This window comes from Podarcis filfolensis (assembly GCF_964270895.1).
Source record: "Podarcis filfolensis genome assembly, chromosome: 13".
In the NCBI taxonomy this organism is placed as follows: Eukaryota; Metazoa; Chordata; class Lepidosauria; order Squamata; family Lacertidae; genus Podarcis; species Podarcis filfolensis.
In genome coordinates, this window is record NC_139615.1 from 34,401,314 (window position 1) to 34,425,091 (window position 23,778).

The 23,778-nt window shown below is 47.6% G+C and overlaps 1 protein-coding gene and 1 long non-coding RNA gene across 3 annotated transcripts in view; one reads left to right on the forward strand and one right to left on the reverse strand.

Annotated features, from left to right (window-relative positions):
- The window catches only part of ITGA3 (integrin subunit alpha 3), a 90,102-nt gene extending 66,839 nt beyond the window's left edge, over positions 1-23,263 (forward strand). Inside the window, exons 14-26 of one of the 2 annotated variants that reach the window (XR_014540990.1) lie at positions 1,488-1,585; positions 1,770-1,935; positions 3,282-3,350; positions 4,426-4,505; positions 5,492-5,569; positions 6,710-6,812; positions 7,953-8,135; positions 8,764-8,880; positions 9,948-10,061; positions 11,052-11,150; positions 12,467-12,592; positions 15,195-15,356; positions 18,366-23,263. Coding sequence is in view for 1 of the 2 variants with exons in the window: in XM_083582550.1 (XP_083438676.1) it covers positions 1,488-1,585; positions 1,770-1,935; positions 3,282-3,350; positions 4,426-4,505; positions 5,492-5,569; positions 6,710-6,812; positions 7,953-8,135; positions 8,764-8,880; positions 9,948-10,061; positions 11,052-11,150; positions 12,467-12,592; positions 18,366-18,527 (1,395 nt within the window). In the remaining variant the exon portion in view is untranslated. The remainder of the gene's footprint in view (positions 1-1,487; positions 1,586-1,769; positions 1,936-3,281; positions 3,351-4,425; positions 4,506-5,491; positions 5,570-6,709; positions 6,813-7,952; positions 8,136-8,763; positions 8,881-9,947; positions 10,062-11,051; positions 11,151-12,466; positions 12,593-15,194; positions 15,357-18,365) is intronic. The other variant, XM_083582550.1, reaches the window with a different exon arrangement.
- LOC310748227 lies at positions 16,260-18,354 on the reverse strand. The gene is made up of 2 exons (XR_014541224.1): positions 17,849-18,354; positions 16,260-17,742 (listed from the first exon to the last, which is right to left on the reverse strand). It is a non-coding gene; the product is annotated as an uncharacterized lncRNA (long non-coding RNA).
- Positions 23,264-23,778: the final 515 nt, after the last annotated feature.

The window sequence follows — 23,778 nt, forward strand, 5'->3', positions numbered from 1 at the left end:
ATGGACTGGTTGCCTCGCAACATGTGCAAATGGCTTGAGATACCTATTAGGTCCATAAATTACCATATAGCATATATTCAACACAAAAAACAGTGACAATTTGTTGTTGGCAAAGGACATATAAAAAGTCCCATTACCTCCAGTAGCTTAGGGCCTCATCAAAACTCAATCCAGCCCCACTTGCAACATATTGCCATTGCCAGTGTGGTGTAGCGGTTAAGAGCGGTAGTCTCATAATCTGGGAAACCGGGTTCGCGTCTCTGCTCTTCCACATGCAGCTGCTGGGTGACCTTGGGCTGGTCACACTTCTCTGAAGTCTCTCAGCCCCACTCACCTCACAGAATGTTTGTTGTGGGGGAGGAACGGAAGAGAAAAGAGAAGGTTAGCGGCTTTGAGACTCCTTTGGGTAGTGATAAAGCGGGATATCAAATCTAAACTCTTCTTCTTCTCTTCTTACACGACCTCAAATCCCACACATCCCTGCAGCTCTTAGTTCTTTGGATGTTTGATGGGGTCAGAGTGACCATCACAACTGCTCTAGGTGAATCCTGGCTTTGGAGTGACTGGCTGGCTTGCTCCGAAATAAAATGGTGGTTTCATTCACAGATGCACCTCTCACCTCTGTGGCACAGATACAAACATTCTTACCTAAAGATTGAGAAATAGTTTTTGTTGACCTTTTGCAGGTTTGGATGTAATGGTTAAGCCAAGATGCGGCTTAGCTCTGGGTAGTTCAGAGACAGCAATTTTTCCTCTCAGTCCCCAAACACCTGCTCTCTCCTTTGTTCATGCTTAGCAATGGTTTGGCTGAATGTTATGTGTGAACCAGGGAGCCAAGCAGGGACTAATCTACACCAGTCAGTTAAAACGTTAAAACGCGTTATAAAATGTGACACCAGAGGGTGCTGTGGAGCAGCGATCGGTCATCAATGTAAACTTGTATTGAGAACTAGACTACTTTTTTTAATATACCGTTTTCCAGATCATTGTAGATCCAGCCCAGGGTGGTAGATCTGCATGGAAAGCTCTTACGCCAGCTGGTTAGATAGCTACACCATGCCGGTGTGCCTTGTTCACAGGAAGCAATGGAGCAAGTAGAAATATTATGGTATTACAAGTGGCACCTTGGTTGTCAAACTTAATCCCTTCTGCTTCTGTTCGACTTCCGGAACCATTTGAAAACCAAGGCGCGGCTTCTGATTGGCTGCAGGAGTTTCCTGGACTCATTTGTAAGCCACGTCGAACGTTCAGTTTCCGAAAAATGTTTGCAAACCAGAACGCTCACTTCCGGGTTTGCAGCGTTCAGAAGACAATTTGTTCGGGAACCAGGCCGTTTGACAACCAAGGTACCACTATATATAGTTTATTATTGTATGTATAGGTACTAGTTTGATACTTTCTGTGGTTTACTTGTATATAATTGCTGATGAAGAAATTTAAAAAACCCGAATAGATTGTAACAATAGCAACAACTCTACCGCTTTCAGATTCAGTTCAAGAAGCAATGTGGAACAGACGACAAATGCAACAGCAACCTGAAGATTAAGGCTGTCTTTTTAAATGACCAGAACCAGAAGTTGCCCAGGTGAGAAATACATTCCCTTTGCACCCTCACTGGCTCGCCACTAGGGGCAGCAGCACGCAGACTTTGCACGTCTGACGTTCTTTCCCTGGCAGCTCCAGAGAGATAACTAGGAAGTGGGTAGGTGGACAGCCCTGCTCTGCCTCTGGCCACCCCCCTCCCATCTGTGCCATCTCCCCTGATGCAGGCGGAATGGGATGCAGGTGTTGCAGTACAGCCGGGATGTCAAGAAGCTGAACCTGGGCATCAGCGTCACAAATATACCGTCGTCACCCACGAATGGAGAAGATGCTCACGAGGCTTTTCTCAACATCACGTTCCCGCCCTCTCTGCTACCTTCCTCTGTCCGGCCGGTGAGAGACTCCACCCCCCCTTTTTATATAAAAATAAGGAGAATATATATATGATTTTTCAAAAAAAAAATCAATTATGAAGCAATAAAGTGATCTGAAAAGAAAAAAGTACACAAAACACTGTAAAGAGGAATATATACCGTATTTTTTGCTCTATAAGACTCACTTTTTCCCTCCTAAAAAGTAAGGGGAAATGTGTGTGCGTCTTATGGAGCGAATGCAGGCTGCGCAGCTACCCCAGAAGCCAGAACAGCAAGAGGGATTGCTGCTTTCACTGCGCAGCGATCCCTCTTGCTGTTCTGGCTTCTGAGGTTCAGAATATTTTTTTTCTTGTTTTCCTCCTCCCAAAACTAGGTGCGTCTTGTAGTCTGGTGCGTCTTATAGAGCGAAAAATACGGTATATTGTAAAGAGGAATATATATATATATATATATATATATATATATATATATATATATATGAATATATACAAAGATGCCCTATTCCAGGCATAGGCAAACTCAGCCCTCCAGATGTTTTGGGACTACAACTCCCATCATCCCTAGCTAACAGGACCAGTGGTAAGTGGCATAGAATAATAGTATTCAGCTGTTAGGCAGGTTAATCTGGCAACCTACTAAGGCCATCTAAGGACTGGGAAGGAGGGTTTGGATTGGGGTTAGTGGGGAAAACCTTGGACCTTCCATACACTGCCCCATCATCCTTGGCCATGACTTGATGGGTGTCATGAATGAGCCAGCTCCCAGGGATGGTTTGCAGCCAGCTGAAGAAAGCAGCCAGGAACAGAGAGGATTAACCTCCATGCAGGATGAGCATTGGCTAGTGCCAACTCCCCCACCCCTTGGAATGCTGGCTGATAAGGGAATGGCTGAGAGCTGATAAGGGAATGGCTAGAACACATTCAAAGAACAAACAGGCGGAAAAGAGACAGCCTCTCAGAGAATGGGGAAGAGGCGGGAGCTGGCCCACTGAGTCCGAGGTCTCGCCGAATGGGAGGGCTGCAAGATAGGAAGCAAAACAAAAGACGAATGAAGCAAAAGTTCAGTTGCTTCTGGTCACGCCGGAAGCAGTCTTCAGAAGGGTCATCTTGATTGATGGTGGCAGAGGCTGTGTTAAAGCTGTCCAGAGTTATCTGTTTGCTTTGACAATAAAGCATCCTTTTTTAGTTAACTACGCTCACTGTGTTAGCAAGCTGGGAACTGGACTCCTGACAATGGGGCTGGTGGAAGTTGCCCCTGTCTGAGTGCAACATTTGCTGCACCACATTGAGTCTGCTTTTGTACAGAAGTGTCGAAATGCTGATGAAATAAGGCAATATTCAGCAAGGTGGCCTTTTCTTTCTTCAGAGCGGCACCTGCAGGTTCGAGGAGACGGTGATATGTGAGCTTGGCAACCCTTTCAAAATGGACCAGCGGGTGAGTTGTTTTGGGTCCAGGTGTTTCAGAAAGGCGAGGGTTCCGAAGTGGGAGACCCAAACTGTGACATCTCATCCAGCACAAAAGATGTGTTCAGGCCTTGGCCGCCTTAGTGACCCTTGGGACTTGGAAATAACAAAACACTGGAACCTTTGACCTGCTCCCAGCTTGCATTCACATTTAAAGCGCTCTCTCGCCCACACAGAGAATCCCAGGAACTGTGGTTTGCTAAGGGGGCTGGGGAATCATAGTTCCGTGAGGGGTAAACTACGTTTCTTAGAACCCTTTGAGCAGGAAGCCCTGTGCTCTAAATGGGTGTTCAATGTTTTCTCAATGTATGGTGTGGGTGTTCATATTTTCTGGGGTAAACTACAATTTCCAGGATTCTCGGCGGGAGGGGGGTGTCTTTTAAATGTATTGTGTGTACACAGCCCCAGTGTGCCATTGAGGAAGAGCAGACATACTGTACCAGAGTAATTATTCCTCAGGAATGATCTTTGTAGACAGGGAATATGCAGAAGAAACAATTTTGAGGAGATAAGGAAGGTGTTTGTAGAATCTGTACTGCTAAAATGGAAAGGGCTCAAACCATCGCAAGAGGTGTTAAAATTTTGGGAGGTTGGATACTTACACAATGGAATGGTCTCGGTGGTGGGGTGCACATTTTTATTCTTATTTATTTATGTTTGGGTTTTTTTTAAATGTATGGTTTCTGTTTGTTTCTGCAACATTTTTGCACCTTACCCATCCGATTAAAAAAGTACAATAGTTAAAAACCTATCAAATCCCATCAAAGTATCACCCATCAGTGGTAACAGAGTACTATACCACACAGTGGGTAAAATAAAAACATTTTCCTTTTATATTTAAAGAGTGCTGCTGAGGGCGGGGTGTGGGGAGATAAATGAATATCTACTAAGAGGGAGTTCCATATGTAGGGTGTTGCTGCTGCAGTGTTAGGTTTATATCCCCTTATTTGACCAGTAGTTGAAATGCTGGTTCTTCTGATTTGCTTCTGCAACCTGCAGCAAAGCATGCTGGGTAACCAGTTTGTGCACTCTTGCCTCCTTTCCAGGCAGAGCTGACTATCACGTTTGAAGTTACTGGAGTTACGCTAAACACTCAAGATGTCACCGTGCAGGTGGAGCCTTCCACGTGAGTCTTCTCCCTGGGGCTAAATAGTTGTGGTGGGAAATGGGAATGTGCACAGTCAGTACTAGTGTACTTGGGTATAACAGTTCCAAAGCATGCCAGTGCAAGTAGATAAATAGGTACCACTGCGGCGGGAAGGTAAACAGCGTTTCCATGCGCTCTGGTTTCCGTCACAGTGTTCTGTTGTGCCAGAAGCGGTTTAGTCATGCTGGCCACACGACCTGGAAAGCTGTCTGTGGACAAACGCCGGCTCCCTTGGCCTGAAAGCGAAATGAGCACCACAATCCCATAGTTGCCTTTGACTGGACTTAACTGTCCAGGGGTCCTTTACCTTCACCTTTACATTTTACTTGGTTATTGACTGAAGGGCTGCAGGGCCGGTCCACCCATGCAGCAAGGTAGGATTTTGCCTTGGGTGGCAAAATCCACATGAGCCGCACAAGGAACGCGTCGCCCACTGTTGCTCCATTGCTGTGGTGGCAGCGACGGCTTTGGTGCACTCCTTGGAGGCTGGATCTGTCACCTCCTCGGCAACCCCCAAAATACAGAAGATTCTTGGAGAATAGGAGGTGCTTCCAGTCTTCTCCTAAATGGCAGGGGGTGTCCTCTGGGGTCTCCTAGGGTCTGCACCCACCTGACATGATTCAGGGTGGGTCCCTTTCCCTGCAACAACCTTTGAATCCCACTCCAAACACCTGGCAAGGTTGAGTTGATTCCCCAAATTGTTCCCAATGTAGCTCTTCACTCACTCCTTCTTCCCTGGTGGGTAGGACACCATTTTGTGGTTTGCCTCAGGTGCCGCAAAGTCTTGGGCCAACCCTAGTAGGACTGGCGTGGGGAGGGACCTCTGTGTGGACTCACCCCACATGGCCTGGGGCTTCTCGCATGACTTTACTGAGGAGGGAAGGGGCGCTGTATTTGTTGACTGTTAAGCATCCCATCTTAGAGGCTGCGACTGACCTCTCTGAACAATGTCCTGTCCCTGATAGGATCAGCTATCAAGAAGATCTCGCACCCGTGTCGGCAGTCCTGTTGGTAGACTACACCATTGATGCTTCCTTGAGCATGTGCGTATCCACCGCGATGTTTGACTTGGGTTAAAAAAAGAAGCGATACAATCAAACCTTGGTTGTGGAATGTAATCCATTCCGGAAGACCGTTTGACTTCTGAAACATTTGACAGCCAAAAACTGAAAGCGGAAGCCTCCATACAATAGGGAAACTCAAAACGGAAGCCGCGTCCGACAGTCGGCTTCTGAAAATCATTCAAAAACCGGAGCAGTTACTTCCGGGTTTGGGACGTTGAGGAGCCAAAACGTACAATAACGGAGGCATTCGGGAACCAAGGTTTGACTGTATACAAATGCCTCTCAAGATGAGATTGTAAAGTGGGATGTTTGTTATGCTGAGACCTCTACCTCCTCATAACAAACCCAGGGAGCTTCCAGACTGCCGCAATTACCCATGCCATCAAACTCACTTCGGGGACACACACACACAAGTTGTGTAGTTCTTCATCTCCCTTGACATCTGATGGGAGGGTGTTCCACAGGGCGGGTGCCACTACCAAGAAGGCCCTCTGCCACTCTGGGCGGCTCCCAACAGAATATTAAAAACACGATAAAACATCAAACATTAAGAACTTCCCTAAACAGGGCTGCCTTCAGATGTTTTCTAAAAGTCAGATAGCTGTTTATTTCCTTGACATCTGATGGGGGGTGTTCCACAGGGCGGCTGCCACTACCGAGAAGGCCCTCTGCCTGGTTCCCTGCAGTGAGGGAACCGCCAGAAGGCCCTCAGCACTGGACCTCAGTGTTTGGGTTGAACGATGGGGGTGGAGACGCTCCTTCAGGTATACTGGGCCAAGGCCATTTAGGGCTTTAGAGGTCAGCACCAATACTTTGAATTGTGCTCGGAAATGTACTGGGAGTCTACTCTTGACTCTCATAGTTCCCCATATTGTTTTATGAAGTTGCTTGAGTTCCCAGGATTCTATGATTAGCATATTTGGTAGTCGAGTAGGCCTGACAGCAGTATAAATCTATATTGCAGACATTTCCTAAATGAATTCTAGTAGGTTATACTTCCCATTGACTAAATTAGGAAAGTGTGACCCGCTCAACCAAGTTGTGAACAGAGCCCGGTTCCTCACTTTGTAAACTTTTTCATCCTTCTCACCTCTCACGGTGTTCCTCTCTCCATGGCAGAGTCAACCGTTGGCTCCAGACGCATTTCAGTGGGACAGTCATGGGCGAGTCAGCCATGAAGCATGAGGAAGATGTAGGCAGTCCCATCGAATTTGACTTCCAGGTAAGGACCTTCCTTGAGAGGTGAGGCTAATACTCTTTAAAATTGAAGCATAGGATCATAAAGTTGGAAGGGATCACAAGGATCATCTAGTCCTGGAATCTCATGTTCTACCAACTGAGGTATCCCAAAATTGCTCCTGAGTCTCTTGATGGTTAAAAACCCACATGGGCTTGTTTACTTGAGCTGGATTCCACACAGGGCCGTTGATCCCTTGTCTAGAAAGCAACTAAGACAATCTAGGATTGAATCCATCCCAATGTGAGTTGTTAATTTTTAGAGTTGAGAGTACAAGCACAAGACAGAGGGTTCCCGAAGGGCATGTGTGTCGGCTTATTTCTCCCAGTGCAAAATGTTAAGCCAAATATTTGAAAAGATCTCTTTCCCTTCCTGTTTGTGCCTGAAACAGAAGGGTAAACTAATTGGTTGAAATGGATTCTTGACATTTCCCCCCAAATCTGGTTCTTTGAGGAAGGGCAATAGATCAGTGGTTGAAGATCAGTCCTGCATGCAGATTCTGTGAACCGCCCTGCGACCTATATAGGGCACTATATAAATTTAATAAATAGTAATAAAATAATAATAATCCTTGACATCTCCAGGTAGGGATAGGATAGACCTCAATCTGAAAACCTGGAGAATGGTTGCCAGTCAGCCTGGACTGAACTGGATTCACCAACTCAGTATAAGGCAAATTCCTATATGCTCTTATACCTTGACCTTGTTTTTTGAAACTGTTGTATTGGCACTGATTTATTACACCTTGTCTTCCCAAATATGTTTGGCTCTTTTATCTCTTATTTTGGCTGTCAGTTTTGCCATTTCTGGATAGTCCATTTATTTTTGAAGCTTACCTCCTTGGTTGGTACTTCTCCTTCTTTCCATTTCTGAGTGTACAGGATTCTGGCTGGTGTTGCCACACAGACACACCAACAGTTTAACTATCTTTTTAGCTGAAATTGAATAATCTTGACACCGAGTGTGTTTTATAAACTCCTGTCCTGTCCCCACGCTTTTGCCTAGGGTTTTCTTCAGGGCGACCTCTGCTCCGCTGCTCTCCGAGTTGTCCTTCTTTGTACTGTTTCTACCACAACCAGAGGTTGAAAGGGGGCTTCAGCTTGTCCCCTGGCCTGTGTCTTTTAGGTGACCACGAAAGGCGAGTCTTTAGGATCCTCAGGAACAATCACGCTAGGCTTCGAATGGCCTTATGAGGCCAGCAATGGGAAATGGCTGCTGTACCCAACTCAGATCCTGGTGAAAAGGAGTGGGAACGAGAGTCGGCTCTGCGTACCCCCCGGGGAAGTCATCAACAACCGCAACCTCACAGTGAGTCTGATCTCCAGTGCGAGCCCTTTCTCCCTTCTGCATTCTCTCTCTTTTTCTTTGTACCCTTTTCAATGGGCTACACCTTCCACCTTGGCCTGCCACCATGTACTGTGTGTAGCTATTTCTACTAGCTATACCTGGGATGCAGGTGGATCTGTGGTCTAAACCACTGAGCCTCTTGGACTTGCCGATCAGAAGGTCGGCGGTTCGAATCCCCACGACGGGGTGAGCTCCCATTGCTCTGTACCAGCTCCTGCCAACCTAGCAGTTCTAAAGCACACCAGTGCAAGTAGATAAATAGATATTGCTGTGGCGGGAAGGTAAACGGCATTTCTGTGAGCTCTGGTTTCCGTCACGGTGTTCTGTTGTGCCAGAACCAGTTTAGTCATGCTGGCCACACGACCCGGAAAGCTGTCTGTGGACAAACGGCGGCTCCCTTGGCCTGTAAGCGAGATGAGCGCTGCAACCCCATAGTCACCTTTCACTGGAATTAACCGTCCAGGGATCCTTTACCTTTACTAGCTATACCAGTGGTTCTCAAGTTGTGTTGTGCGACAGGAGAGGATAGCCTTCTTGAGCACATGCTTTTTCAGGAAGAGAAAGCTGACCAGTTCTTCTCCTTTCCCAGCTACACGACTGGAGCAGGACCTCAGCACGGAGGAAGCGCGATCTGCAAACATCTCCAAAGCGTGAGCTTCCCGTCACCTTGCCAGCTTCCAAAAAAGCCAAGTCAGAAACCTTACTGGTGAGCATTTTGGCCATCTTGTGTCATTTCCACTTCTGCTCAGGGGGGCTTTTCAGGAGCAGGTATGTCCCAACCTGGAAACTATGGTTTCCATAGTTTCCATCCATGGGCACAAATCTTTGTCAGATCAGAGCTTATTAAATCAAGTTATAACCATCCAAATCTAGCCAGTGAGTGGTTGGATGGGAGTGGTACATTTTTTCAGGCAGGAAATAGCTTAGTAGTTCTAGGGATCTGGGCACCCTTTTCACCTCTGGACTATTTTCAGATATAATCTTCAATTGGACTATATCCCCATGTCCTATAGGGCAACTGGGGGGGAAAATGCAAATGTTTCAGATTGTACCTATGGGAAGGCCTCCAAATTAATAACCGGCCATTTATTCCTGCACCATACCTCCAGATCATAGAATCATAGTGTTATGTATTTGGTGGGTCCTGTGTTTGCCTGAGTCTGGACTAAGGATTATGAGCCCCTCTATTCCGATTCAATACATTAGATCCAATCACAGAACATTTCAGGATTTGGGCCTCTGCCATTGGCCCTTAAACTCTAAGTCATGATTGGCAGCTTGGAAGTTTAGACAGCCAATCACGTTGGGAGTGGGAGTGGCCCAGGCCTTCAGGAATGTATATAAGCAGTTGCTTTGCCCCTGTTGTCCAGTTCTGTTAGTTCAATAAAGGTTCTTGCTGTTATCTCTGTGTGTTGCCTTGTGGGAACCCACCTACATTTCACATAGAATTGTAGAGTTGGAAAGGAACACAAGTCGTCTAGTCCAACCCCCTGCAATGCAGGAATCTTTTCCCCAATGTAGGGCTCACACCCCTGACCCTGAGATTAAGAGTCTCAACCTCTACCATCTGAGCTACTGCATTTGGTTTAGGAAGAAAGGTGGGGGGACCTAAGAAAGATGTACAAAAGTGTCCCTGGTGGTGTGGAGAGACTTGTAGTTTTCCTGGGCTGTAGCTCAGTGGTAATGTTCCCAGGTCCAAACCCCGCTGTCATCTCCTGGTAGGGCTGGGATTGTCACCTGTCTGAAATATCCACCCCCTTCCTTTGTTTCCAGAGCTGTTCCAAAGGAACATGTCGCTGTATCTGGTTCGAGTGCCCCTTGTGGGATGCTGCAGATGTGACAAACGTGATCGTTCGTGCCCGGGTCTGGAACAGCACGTTCATCGAGGTAGACGCTCGTTCTGACCCCTCGCAAGGATTTTCTCTGGTTAACGAGAGAGGGAATGTTCTTGTCAGGCAACTGCCCCCCCCCCGGCAGTTGATAAGAGATCAAATGAAAGAACGCCTTACCAGTTAGAATCTTTAATAATCACAGCTAGAGAACAAAGACCTCCTAGAAATGGCGGTGCTCCCAATTAAGGATCACACTCCCCCCATCCCTATTAATCTACGTCACTTCTATGTCTTGTGATCTGAGTTTGTAGCCTCTACACTTTCTGTTCTGACACTTTCTGAACTCTCTGGGAGTTTGGGGGAGGTAGGTGGATTCTGTCCAGAGACTGTGAATCTGTTAACTCTCTCTCTCCCAGTCTTTCTTCTCCTAGCTGTTCCCCATCCAGTATTTCCCAGCTTCTGCCTTCTGAACTATGCCCCTCTGCAACCCACTGTTCCAAATCTATACTGTCCTCCTGCTCCTGGGAAGATTCAGGATCAGGATCAGGGGAGGGGGAGATTCCCACTATTCTTCCTCAGTGCAGCCCTCCTCTTCATGGTCCCTGACAGTTCTGGAACATTCCAGAACATCCACTTTGCGCAATTTAAAGTGGGTGAAAAGGCATCCTTCTCCCTAGTACAACAAACCCACTATGAAAAAAACATACAAACTGAGACTTGTTGTGGCTTGGAAAGTGACTGGGATGAATGAATGATGGGATGGGAAGATTCATAAAAGCAAATTGGGTTGAATGCAGGACGGATGCTGGTCGCCGTATAACTGCCCTGTAAACAAACCGAAACAAATTTCTCAATAACGACAGAATGTAATCTAACCTCCAAGTGAGCTGTTTGTCAGCAAATCAGGATGTTCAATGAAAGGGTCTCTCATTCGAAGGCATCTTCCTGTGATCAGTGGGTGGGAGTACATTGGAAAAAGAGTTTATGTTGCTGCTTTTTGATATGCTCGCTCTTTCCTATCCACCCCCCCCCCATGGAAATGTAGGACTACAACAACTTTGACCGCGTGAAGGTGGATGGGAAAGCCACGCTGTTTCTCAGGACAAACTCCTCCACCATCAACATGAAAAACGACACTGTGTGGGTGAGTGAGACTGGATTTGTTGGGCGAGGAAACTTCAGAAAGTCCCGAGGTCCAACTACCAATCCCAATGGAAGGCCTCCCAGTCACCATTCCTTTCTCTCTCCCAGTTAAACTCCCATAATTAGCAAACTCTGTCAGTTCTTCTTGAGCAGCAGCTTTGTTAACTCAAATGAAATCGATTTATTTTCAAAGCAAACAAAGCTGCCCTCACATCCCCATCTGTAAACTCAGGCCTAGGCATGGGATGGTTTGCCCAATGTTGATGAATTAATCAACCCAGATGAGAATACAAGGCCTGAGCTGGGAGCATTTGAACCCCACTGTCTACCTTAGGTGTGGCCATGTTGATCTCCACACACCAGGTCGATGACGTTTTAGGGGGTGAAACTTAATTTTTGCACCTTTCTTCAGTGGGGATGGGAACCTTAAAAATATATTTTTGGGCGTGAGGAATTCAAATCTGCCATTGTTTTTATGACTGGGCAACAATCAGCTTGGTAAATCAACATTTGATGAAGGAGCATGTGAACTGCTCTCAGGAAAACCAAAGAATTTCCCCTTCTGACAATTCAGGTAATGCTAAATAATATCAGTACAGTGGTACCTCGGGTTACATATGCTTCAGGTTACATATGCTTCAGGTTACAGACTCCGCTAACCCAGAAATAGTATCTCGGGTTAAGAACTTTGCTTCAGGATAAGAACAGAAATCGCGCAGCAGCGGCAGCAGGAGGCCCCATTAGCTAAAGTGGTGCTTCAGGTTAAGAACAGTTTCAGGTTAAGAACGGACCTCCGGAACGAATTAAGTACTTAACCTGAGGTACCACTGTACAGTAATAAATAATAGTATCAGTACATCATATAACTGCAAGTACAGTGGTACCTCAGGTTACAGATGCTTCAGGTTACATACGCTTCAGGTTACAGCTCTGCTAACCCAGAAATAGTACTTCGGGTTAAGAACTTTGCTTCAGGATGAGAACAGAAATTGTGCTCCAGCGGCGCAGCGGCAGCAGGAGGCCCCATTAGCTAAAGTGGTGCTTCAGGTTAAGAACAGTTTCAGGTTAAGAACGGACCTTCAGAACGAATTAAGTTCTTAACCCGAGGTACCACTGTACTTGGCAATCATTTTTAATGATTTCTGTGCAACTTGACACACATTTTACTTACCAAGCAAAAGAAGTAAATTATACTCATTTAAACCAAAATTGAAAGTTGAAAGTTGAAAAATTCAGCGCTGAGTCAGTGTCCCCTCCATTCTGCCCTTCCTCCCTTGAGGCAAACCCACCTCTCCCCCTTTTTTCCCCTTCCTTCAGTTCTCGGTGACCATCGACTCTGAGCTGATTGAGGAGCAACCAACCGAGATTGAGCTCTGGCTGGTGCTGGTTGCTGTAGCAGCCGGACTTCTGCTTTTGGGCGTCATCGTCTTACTGCTGTGGAAGGTGAGAAGAGGAGATTTTTTGAAATTGGGGAGCAAGGGGTGACAGGCTAGAAACATCAGCTCCTTCCTTTCCTCTCTCTTGGCCCCCATATTTGTAGAGAGACACTCTCAAAACTGCTTCTGCAAAGCCAACCCGGGCCACACAAAAGAGAAGAAAACACGCAGCAACCCACACAATTTTCTGTGGCAAGCTCAAATGCCTTAGCAGTATTTTCGGGGCTGATATAAATATGCTATAGGCGGGCTGGCCTCGCTGGAGAACAAAATGTTCAGGCATTCAGCCATCGCAAAAAAACAAACAAACTAGCCAAACCAGTTTGAAATGGACCAGGCAGGAAGTTAACTGCTTCCCGCCCCAGCTTTATCCAGAAGTGATGTAATCTGCTCTGACTTGGGTGCTTGCATTTAGCTTGTGCAGTTAATATTGGAGAACAGCCAAGCAGCTCATTGTATCTGTGGGATGCTTGCTATAGCCCTTTTTGTCACCGTAGAGAAACCGGTTGGACTGGGAGGAAACTATATTTAGAACCTGATTAACCAAGGCATCAGCTGAGTATTTGGGGTCCTTTGGTGCATACCTCAGGATAAGATGATAACAGTAGTCATCTGTATTATGGTCGGTCCTTCATCAACTCATTGAGAGATAGATAGATAGATAGATAGATAGATAGATAGAGATAGATGATGATAGATAGATGATAGATGATAGATAGATAGATAGATAGATAGATAGATAGATAGATGATAGATAGATAGATGATAGATAGATAGATAGATAGATAGATAGATAGATAGATAGATAGATGATAGATAGATAGTGATATATGATGATAGATAGATGATAGAACGATAGATGGATGATAGATATGATTTTTAAAAATATAAACATACAACAACAAAAAAATTCAAGATCTGAATTTTTGCTCTGAATATCTTGACTTCCCCCCATCCCCTCCATGGGTCCTAGTGGTAATATTTACAACTGCATATCAATACTATCCAAGTTTAATCCTTCCAAATTATCCATACTTTCGTTCGTTTACAAGTCTGGTTAAAATCCTGCTAATGTTTGAACCTGCTTACAATGGTCTTGTAAACAGATTGTAAACTTTTCCCATTTTTTTTTAAGTTCTTGTCCTCTTGATTTCTGAGCTTCCCAATTAATTTTGCCATTTCAGCATAGTCCATCAACTTGGTTTGCCATTCTTCTCTGGTCGGGGTTGTTTCTTCCTTCCATCTCTGGGCTAATAGCATCCATGTGTACTGTTGTTGCGTACATAAACAGTCTTTTTTGGTCCTTTGGTATCTCAGTACCTGTAATTCCTAATAAGGCTTCTGGTTTTTTAACAAAAGTTACTTTAAACATTTTTTTCATTTCATTATATATCATCTCCCAGAATTTTATTATTATTTTACACACCCACCACATATGATAATAGGTACCGTCTTTTTCTTTACATGTCCAGCGGGTATCTGTACTTGTTCTTAAGCAGTTTACTTTGCTGATGCTTGGAGCATGCTGTGTAGTGCCTGTGTGCCTGACCCTTTTCAGAAATCCCTTAGTTGTTGGCATCCGTCTGTCTCAGGAGACAATGGAGTGCACCTCCAGGGGTGAAGTCAAACTGCTGCATTAGCAGTACCAAAATGACCTTCCCGGGGCGCAAGCCTAAATTGGTCCGTTTTTCCAGAGCAACTCCAACCATTACCTTGTCATTGAGGGAATGTGTGTTTTCAAGCCTCCCTCTGCTTGTATTGGTTCCCAGAAAGAAAGAAAAAAGGATTCATTCCTCCTGTTCCTAGAGTACCAAATGCAGATTAAAAATGTGGAGGCAGTCGTGGCTTGCAGAGCACTTCCAAAGCTAAGTCTCCACTAGTGCTGTGTTGCATTCCAACTCCCAGAAATAACTGGCCATATTCAAGTGGGGAGTTTCACCAGCCCAGCTGAAGTGGAAAAAGCATCTCATTTACTCTAGTGACAATTGAACACAGGAAAACAACCACCGCCCGAGATGATGTTTTCCTGCTCCTCCCTATGGCTCAATATCTTTGTGTGCTGCAAATTCAGCATCCAAGATGCTCACAATATAGAAAGTGAATCATGGAAGTGCTCTCCAACTCTGGTTGCCTGTATTGGCTGCTGGGGAAAGCTCTCCTCCGGAAGATCACTACAGGCAAGATGGGTCGTGAATATACCTGCACCTTTCTTAAGAGGGTAGCATGGAAGTTGACCTTTAGTTCTGTGCAGGTGAATTCAAGGGCACACTTGAAGTTCTGACCACCGCGTGTGGCATCCTTGCGGCACCAGATTCGCCATTTTCTCAGTGGTGTCGGCCCACTTCTTATCAATTCTCCTTGATATTTTTTTGCCTTGGAATTGTAGCCTTGCGGAGGAGCCCACAGCAGCCCCAGATTGTGTGCATTTGGCAACCCCCAAAACTATCACTCCTGGCGCCTGGCAATAAAAGGAGACCAATCCCGTCTGCATGTTGAAAGTTATATCCTTTGCAACAAAGGGGCTGGAAAGCATGAGCTGGTTGTCTCCCCAACCCATTGTGCATTGTTTCCTTGTTGTGCTTGACCTTTGACCCCCTGCTTCCTCATAGTGCGGCTTCTTCCGGCGGGCAAGCACACGAGCCATGTACGAGGCCAAGGGCCAGAAAGCCATGATGAAGATCCAGCCATCTGAAACTAAGCGGCTGACCGACAGCTACTAGCTCCTGTCTCAGGGGGAGGGGAAACTGCCCACCCCTTTGCCCTGTCTCTTGGTAAATCAAGCTCTTGCAGCAGATCTACTCCTCTTGTTCACTGTCTCTGTCAACCTCTCCACTTCTTAATCCTTCCCACAAGACCCTGGCGTTGAGAGCTGTGTCCGAGTGCTGGTTCAGGGAAAGTGAACTTTACACTGTTTGAGTTACAGTCAAACCTTGGTTCTCGAACAGCACCATTTTCGAACGTTTTGGCTCCCGAACGGTGAAAACATGGAAGTAAATGCTCCGGTTTTCGAACGTTTTTTGGAACCCAAACGTCCAACGCAGCTTGAGTGCAGGAAGCTCTTGCGACCAATCGGAAGCCGTGCCTTGGTTGTCAAACATTTCAGAAGTCGAACGGGCTTCCTGAATGGATTACGTTTGACAACCAAAGTTTGACTGTATATGGGACTAAGCGCTGGCCCATTTAAACGAACGGACCAACTTACGTCTGCTCCACTCACAGAGCACAACTAATAACCACAATAATCATTATTCTTAGCCACTCCCCACCTGGGGGCAAGTGGGGCTGTGCTGCACCTCCTGCCCACCCGCACAGGGGGGAGCCCAGTTGGCCAAAGTGGCCCTTGCCAGATGAATCCCTTGCCCATCTCCCTCCATCCACTCTCACTCACAGTCTTGGGAGGGCACCTAGCAGCCAGGCCAAGCTGGGGCCCAGAGACCCCCGGCGGTTGGCAGGGAAGAATTGGGAGCTGGGAAAAGCAACCCCCCTGATGTGTCTGGGCAGGATGGGTGTAGGGGTGCCTGGTTCGCGCCCCTTCAAAATTGTGTGCCAGGGGCTACAGCCCCCTTGGCCGCCCACTACACTATGCCCCTGTATGGAGAGGAATGGTTAAGCATCCCCACCACACCTCTGCTGCTCTGATCAAATTCAGAGGTGCCCCTGCCTCTTTTTAAAGCTTTTTGAAAAAGGAAATCTGATTATGACTCTCCTGTGTGACTGGGCCCTAAGCCTTGGCTTTATTCTAATGAGCTTCTATGGGTGCTCCTGCTTCAGAGCCCTCTTTTGGCGCAGGAGGAAATGCAGGTGTGCAACACGGAGCTTTGCGATTGGGAGGTAGTACAAAGCCCCTGGATTGGCTGTGCCCAGTAGGAAAACCAAGAGCCTACCCTTGTTGTCTATGGGGCAGAGAATTCTGCCTGTTCCTTTCCCACCCCCCAACTCTCTCTATCGAAGGCAAGGACCCTGAGATAAGAGCCTGGATTTGCAGGTGCCAGAGAAGCACATCTGGCCTCAGCCCTTGTCCGGACATTTCTCTCAGCATCCAACATCTGAGGTGTCCAGATTTCCAAAACCCTCTCAATACCAGTTAGCACCAGGCACTGCAGGCCCTCCCTCTCTTAGTTGTCTTCAAGGCATGTTCCTCACACATTGCGCTTAATGCTCTCCCCCAGGTGTCTCCAGGTGTCATGTCTGCTGACCTCTTTGTTTTACCTGTCCGTCTCACTAACCCAAATGTGTTTCTTTTCCTAGGCTTTAAGAACCACCTATGTTTCAGGTGGCTTCTGAGGTGGCACCTCCTCACTCTGACAAGGGACTTTCCTCTTTCTTTCTCTTTACTCTCAATCTTCTTTCCGTTCACTGGGCCATTCATTCCAAGTGACCATTCTGAGGTGGTGCTGAGTCGGCGACACTGGCGGGGGTTGACTTTGATACAGGAGTCAGTCTAGAGAACGCTCTAATACAGGGTTTCCCCAAGCTTCGGTCTCTAGCTGTTTTTGGACTACAGCTCCCATCATCCCTAGCTAGCAGGACCAGTGGTCATGGATGATGGGAAGTGTAGTCCAGAAACAGCTGGCGACCCAAGTTTGGGAAACTGTGCTCTAATATATACCCTGATTGGCAGCTCACCCTCACATATTTTGAGTTGCTACACACACACACACACACACATTTTGCTACAGAATCATGGCAGGTGTCAAAGATCAGTGGCCAATCCCAGTGTTAAACCATTTAATCCATTGTGCCTTCTCCAAACCACGGCTGAAGGACAACATAAAAAAGAATTAGCAAAACTTTGAACCAAATTTCGAGCCAACCAAGTTTTGAGCCAATTTTGAACCAACCTCTTGGTTGCTGAGTCGCCATTTTGTTGGCTCTCACTCAGAAAACAACATGGCGGGCCATGTCACTGCTGCCTTTTCCTCCCCAAGCTGCAAAAATAGTCTTACCTTAGGGCCGTCTATGGCAGACAACTACTCCCAACACATGAGAGGGGATAATGAGATCATTCTTTTTCTCAATTTCGATTGAAGCTGGTTTAAAGGTAAAAAAGGGTAAAGGACCCCTGGGCGGTTGAGTCCAATCAAAGGTGACTATGGGGTTGTGGCGCTCATCTCACTTTCAGGCCGAGGGAGCCAGCATTTGTCCACAGACAGCTTTCTGGGTCATGCGACCAGCATGACTAAACCGCTTCTGGCGCAACAGGACACTGTGACAGAAACCAGAGCGCACGGAAACACCATTCACCTTCCTGCCGCAGTGCTACCTATCTATCTACTTGCACTGGCGTGCTTTCAAACTGCTAGGTTGGCAGGAGCTGGGACAGAGGAACAGGAGCTCACCCTGTCGCAGGGATTTGAACCGCCAACCTTCTGATCGGCCAGCCCAAGCGGCTCAGTGGTTTAGACCACAGCGCCACCCGCATTTGGGGCAGAGGTTTGGTTTGGGGCAGAGGGACACATCAAAATGCAACCTTTCATAAGAACCGACAAAATAGATACAGGTTGTGATGAATACTATGTGCACACCACTTCCCAAACAACTGGAGGCAGAGTAGATTTTCTTCGTTTTGGAACCGATATGGAGCATTTTCAGCCTTTCAGCCACCACAGGAAACTGGTCCAATGAACTGGCCTTCTCCGCTACCTCCCCACTTCCTCTCTCGCCTTCTCTTTCACCCTGCCTCTACTCTCCCTAGCATCCCTTTGCTCAAATTCCCAACTTTGGTCAATGTGTCCTCGCACTAATGTGTCTCTTTCCCGCCTCCCTCTCTCCCCCCGCAGTGCAACTTTTTCAAGCGGACCCGCTACTACCGAATCATGCCCAAGTACCACGCCATCCGGATCCGGCAGGAGGAGCGCTACCAGCCGGCCGGCGGCTTCCTGGCTCCGAGGCACAAGAAGCAGTGGGTCACAAGCTGGCAGGAGACGAGGAGTTACTACTGACGCTTGCCTCCCTCTCCCCCATCCCCTCCACCCTCGCCGGCTGCTTCACTCCCTTCTGGACTTGGCGTTGAACCAACGACAAAACTGCTATTGAAACCCTAAGTTACGTGACTCAGGTCGGTGACCACGACCCAAGAGCTTTCTCCAGATGCAGCGATCTTAGGGAGGGGATGTCCCCTCCTGGGATGAGGGGTGGAGAAGCTTTTTCAGTCTTTGTGGGGCAGCCTGGTGGGGCCGGAGGCAAAAAATGGACAGAGCGACAGGTGCGATTCTCACCTTTGTGCAACAGGCTGCTTTCCACATACGCAAAAGCTGGAGGCCTCCTAACTTTGCATCCCGGTTCAAGGACATCTGCCAGCTAGGAAAGGGTCTGAGCAGAGCTGGGGGAGGCTGTGTCCTGGTGAAAGTCTGGAGGGGGTCTGCATTTAGCACCTGGGCTTGAGTCCCTTTACCCTCATGCCCCTGAAATACAAAGCTCATAGGGGCAGCTTTTTCACTTACACCAGTTATTTATTTCCCCACCCACAACCCACCACCAGGATCCTGAGGACTGCATTTCTGTGAGGTATGACAATCAGCTTAGCTTCATTCTGGACAGATCGACCCAAGTCAGCTGTGTTGAAGTTGTCTTGGTGACCGAAACACAAAGACATCTCTCTCTCTCTCTCTCTCTCTCTCTCTCTCTCTCTCTCTCTCTCTCTCTCTCTTTCTCTCAGCTGTGGCTTCTCAGATGCCATTGTTGTTTCACACGACCACTGCTTCTTGCATTTACACTCCGCTTTCCCTCTGGAAGGGACACGGGTGGCACTGTGGGTTAAACCACAGAGCCTAGGACTTGCCGATCAGAAGGTCGGCGGTTCGAATCCCCGCGACGGGGTGAGCTCCCGTTGCTCGGTCCCTGCTCCTGCCAACCTAGCAGTTTGAAAGCACGTCAAAGTGCAAGTAGATAAATAGGTACTGCTCCGGCGGGAAGGTAAATGGCGTTTCCGTGCGCTGCTCTGGCTTGCCAGAAGCGGCTTAGTCATGCTGGCCACATGACCCAGAAGCTGTACGCCAGCTCCCTCGGCCAATAAAGCGAGATGAGCGCCGCAACCCCAGAGTCGGCCACGACTGGACCTAATGGCCAGGGGTGCCTTTACCTTCCCTCCAGAAGGCACGGAGCAATTTCTGAATGGCTCTTAGGCCGTCTCCCATCAGAGGTGTACCTAGGGGTTGGTGAAAGCAGCCCCCGCCAGGAATGCAGGCCCAGGGTCCCCCTGCAAAAAGCACCTATGAGACTAGACTGTGTGACGTATATGTGACGCACTGCCACTGTTGCGGTGAGATCAAACGCAGGAGAAGATCCCCATGCTTCATGCACTGTAGAACAAAGTCTTACGATTATTATTATTATTGCCCTTCTCGCTTTACCCTCACTCCAGACGCTTTTGAGTACTTGGGTTTCTAAAATGTAGCAATTTCTAAGGTGGCAATTGCTTTAAAGTGATTTCTTTTTCTCTCACGGGGGGAGAGGATACACCGACACAGCTCCTTGTTGAGGGCGCAAGGGGTCCCAGGTACGCTTCTGCCTCCCATCCCGGCAGCTTACAGAGTCATGCCAGCTTAGTGGTGAGACTGTGTTGTAGAATTGGAAGGGACTCCAGGGGTCATCTAGTCCAACCCACTCCAGCGCAGGAATCTTTTGCCCAATGTGGGGCCCTGAGATCGAGCATCTTGTGCTCTACCAACTGTCCTCTGGGCAGTCAGAAGGTTCCTCTTATGCAAACTTTGGGAACATAGGAAGCTGCCCTGTATTGAGTCAGATCCTCAGGCTGTCTAGGTCTGTATTGTCTACACTGACTGGCAGCAGCTGCCCAGAGTTTCAGAGAAGCGTCTTTCTCAACTGCACCTGGAGGTGAGGGCTGAACCAGACACCTTCTGCAGACAGTTGTGCAAAACCTCTTGTGCATGGACAGCTGTGTGTGCCATGGTGTGAGTCGGCTTGGCTAATGCAGATGCGAACAAGCAAGCTTTCATGTACTTTTCACCGATAGCATTATCTTTGATGTTTACACTTTCTTTCTCCTCCCCCTTTGGTTCATTTTTTTTATCGCTGACAAACCAGGGATTCCGACATCCTTCCTTTGGGGCCTTGCTAAAGATGACACCCTTCTATCTTAATTCTCTTCCCTCCGACACACACACACACACATGCCCCCAGGGCCTTGTTATAGACATTACACTGAACGCAAGCCATCTCGGTACATGTGCAAGTGTTTGTGTGAAAGACTGGACGCAACTTGTTGATTTGTACAGCTCAGCTGTTGCATGCATAGACTGCAGGGGGGGTGCCAAGTTGAATACAATATTGTGGGTGCCCAGGTAAGCCCCACCCTGCATAAGCGATCATATGATGCAGTGCACACGCCTCATTTGAATGGGAATGCCAATCAACTTTGCAGGGGCCCGGCCCCCCCATATATTTTATTGTGTGGGGACCGAAGCTCCACGGACCCTAGGAATTGGCTCCAGTGATAGACTTACAGTACACTTACTTAATGTGAGTAACTATGAATGTACAAATCAGCTACTTACATACACAGATTGTACACTTGTTGGATGTAATGTGGGAACGGCCCTAGACTAAGCATAATTTGGAGAGAAGGTTGAACGGACTTCAATCCCTGTGCTATGGCTTCAGCTGCCTCCTTCCCCAACTCCATATTGCTATACCGCAAAAACACTGGATGTATTGCCACTGGAGCTCTGACCATGCCAAAAACTACTGATCCTTTTTTAATCACTGTGTCGTTTCTTATATCCCCTCCACGATTCTTTGGAGGGAGAGAAAGTGGTTTTTACTACTTACTGCAGTCCAGCTTCTTAAGGAGCACAAAGGAGACTTCTGAGCTTGAAATGCGGGGAGTGGGCAGAAATATTATGATTCCTTTCGAAACCCCTTTCTGCTCATTCTGTTGGAAAAGATGTGAAGCCACTTTCTGCACTTTGAGGGATGCCAGGTCAGGCTTTGTGTCTGAGGAGGCCCTGGGCAATGTACTCTTTGGTGGGTTCTCTCCTCGATCTGCGAGCCCCAGTTGGCTTACCTCTGGGGCAGGGATTGTTCTCAAGCCAGCGGACCAGATCCTGGGTTCCCCCACTCCTGCCAACCCACTCAGGCAGGTGGGTGAGGCCACTTACCTGTCAGTCACCAGATATCACCATGGCATCAGGTGACCCGTTTTTCGTAGCGTGGCTTGTGTTCGAGTTACATTGCCGAGGAAAACCCAAGCCGGGCTTGACGTCACAGCTGATCAGCTGGTTTCAAGTCATGCTTCCCACAGGGATCTGTGCTGTGGAGTTCAGGCTTGGTCAGTAGCACCTAGCAAGCCCCGCAGCAAAGCTCATACCAGTGCGCTTGAAGTCAGCACCTGCCAGCTGATCGGCGCTGGGAGCAAACACCCCTTGCTAAGGAGCTACTGGGAGCACACTTCAATGCCCCTCTATTATGTCCTCAGGGGTGCGTCTGGTGGGCATAGTTGGGGGGGGGGCAAATTGGGACCCAAGCTGGACCTAGTTAGGCCCAGGAAGTTGCCCACTCCTAGTTTACTTCTGGGCGACCGTGCTACAAGTAATATGGGGAGCTGGGTCTAGCCACCAACTTAATTCCTCACAGTGCCCCACACGAACACAATGCCATGAATATTATGTGAAGTGTAAATGGTAACTAGAGCTGCTTTGAGCGCCTGGGCAGGTTTTTTGTTTAATGAAGAGTTCCAGAGGAAGTGTCATTCATGGGCCCTACTGAGGCCCTAGCAGCCCCAGGATGCTGGTGGTCTTGGCCAAAACAATTGGCCCTGGAAGGTGTGTTAGTAATAAAGGTGTCTCTGTCTCTCAAAACTGACCAGCTGCAACCAGTTCATGGGGATGGGGCGTTTGTGAGTGCCAAGAATGGGCAGGCTTAAAGCTCCCGTTTCAGACATTACTCAGCGCTTGTGGAGAAAGGATGGGATGGTAGGGACAGCCTGCATTTCAGTGGAATACAGCAAGGCAGAACGAGGCTTGCTCCCCGCTTCTCCCCCACTGCCCAGCCGCCATTTTGAATCTTGAGGAAAAGTTAGCCTCGTATGCTCCATGTTCCGCATCAGAAAGGGGTGGGGTTTGAGGGCAACTGCTTCTGCGATTGGGCAGCACAGCCGCCCGTCTTGCCAAGAAGTAGGTGCCCATGGGAGTTCAGTCCGCGATGCTTTCATTTCAAAACATCCCTTGCCCGTGTATGACTCGGAGAACTTACTGAAGCTGGATTTGGGGTTCTTTATAAAAGCATGTTTCCATTTTCAGGTTTCATATCTAAATATCCAAAGTGTTGACCTGTTCGTAAGACACAGTTCCTCACTGTTTTACAAGTGTGGTTGGCACCAATGGACACTACTGATCTGGGCTGCAAAAAAAGGGGGGAGAAAATCTGAAAGTTCCCCTCCCACACATCACAGTTAAGGAAACTACGGTTGTGTTGAATATCAGAGAATGAGCACACCCCCTTTGCCCTCTGCCCACCTTCCTCATTTCCCAGCTGTATATTAAATTATTAAGAATGTACTTAACTATAGCTATGTGTATATAAATATATATATATTTGTTGCTCACTGGAATTTACCACTGTTTATGGTACTGGAGGTCTGGAATCATTGTGCCTTGGTTGTAAATAAGCTTGAGTGGCTATTTTATTTTATGAATAAAAAAATGACTCTGATTTGTAACTTGCGGCTTCCGGTTTTTGTTTTAATTTAATGAATGAGAACCCCCAAGCTCACTTCAGCAGCCTCTGATTTATGTTTGCGCATTTGAAGGAGGGCAGGGTCTGTTGAAAAAGTGTGGCTTTGCCGGCGATGGCTCGAGGTACACAGAAGTATTCCATGAACACAGGATAACACCCCTGACTTGAGTTGATCGCCTCTAAACAGGGGCTCCCAGTGAGAAGACAATTTGGACAAAGGGCTTAGCCAATCCGTATAGCCCAGCCAACACACCCAGATCAAATAGAACCAGGGTAAACAATCCCGGCTCTCCCTGTACGTCTGGGAAATGGTAACGGTCTTTAGCACTTAGGTAAAAAAAGGTAAAGGACCCCTGAACGGTTAAGTCCACTCAAAGGCGACTATGGGGTTGTGACGCTCATCTTGCTTCCAGGCCGAGGCAGCCAGCATTTGTCCACAGACAGCTTTTCTCAATTTTGATTGAAGCTGGTTTAGAAAAGGGCAAAAGACCCGCGGGC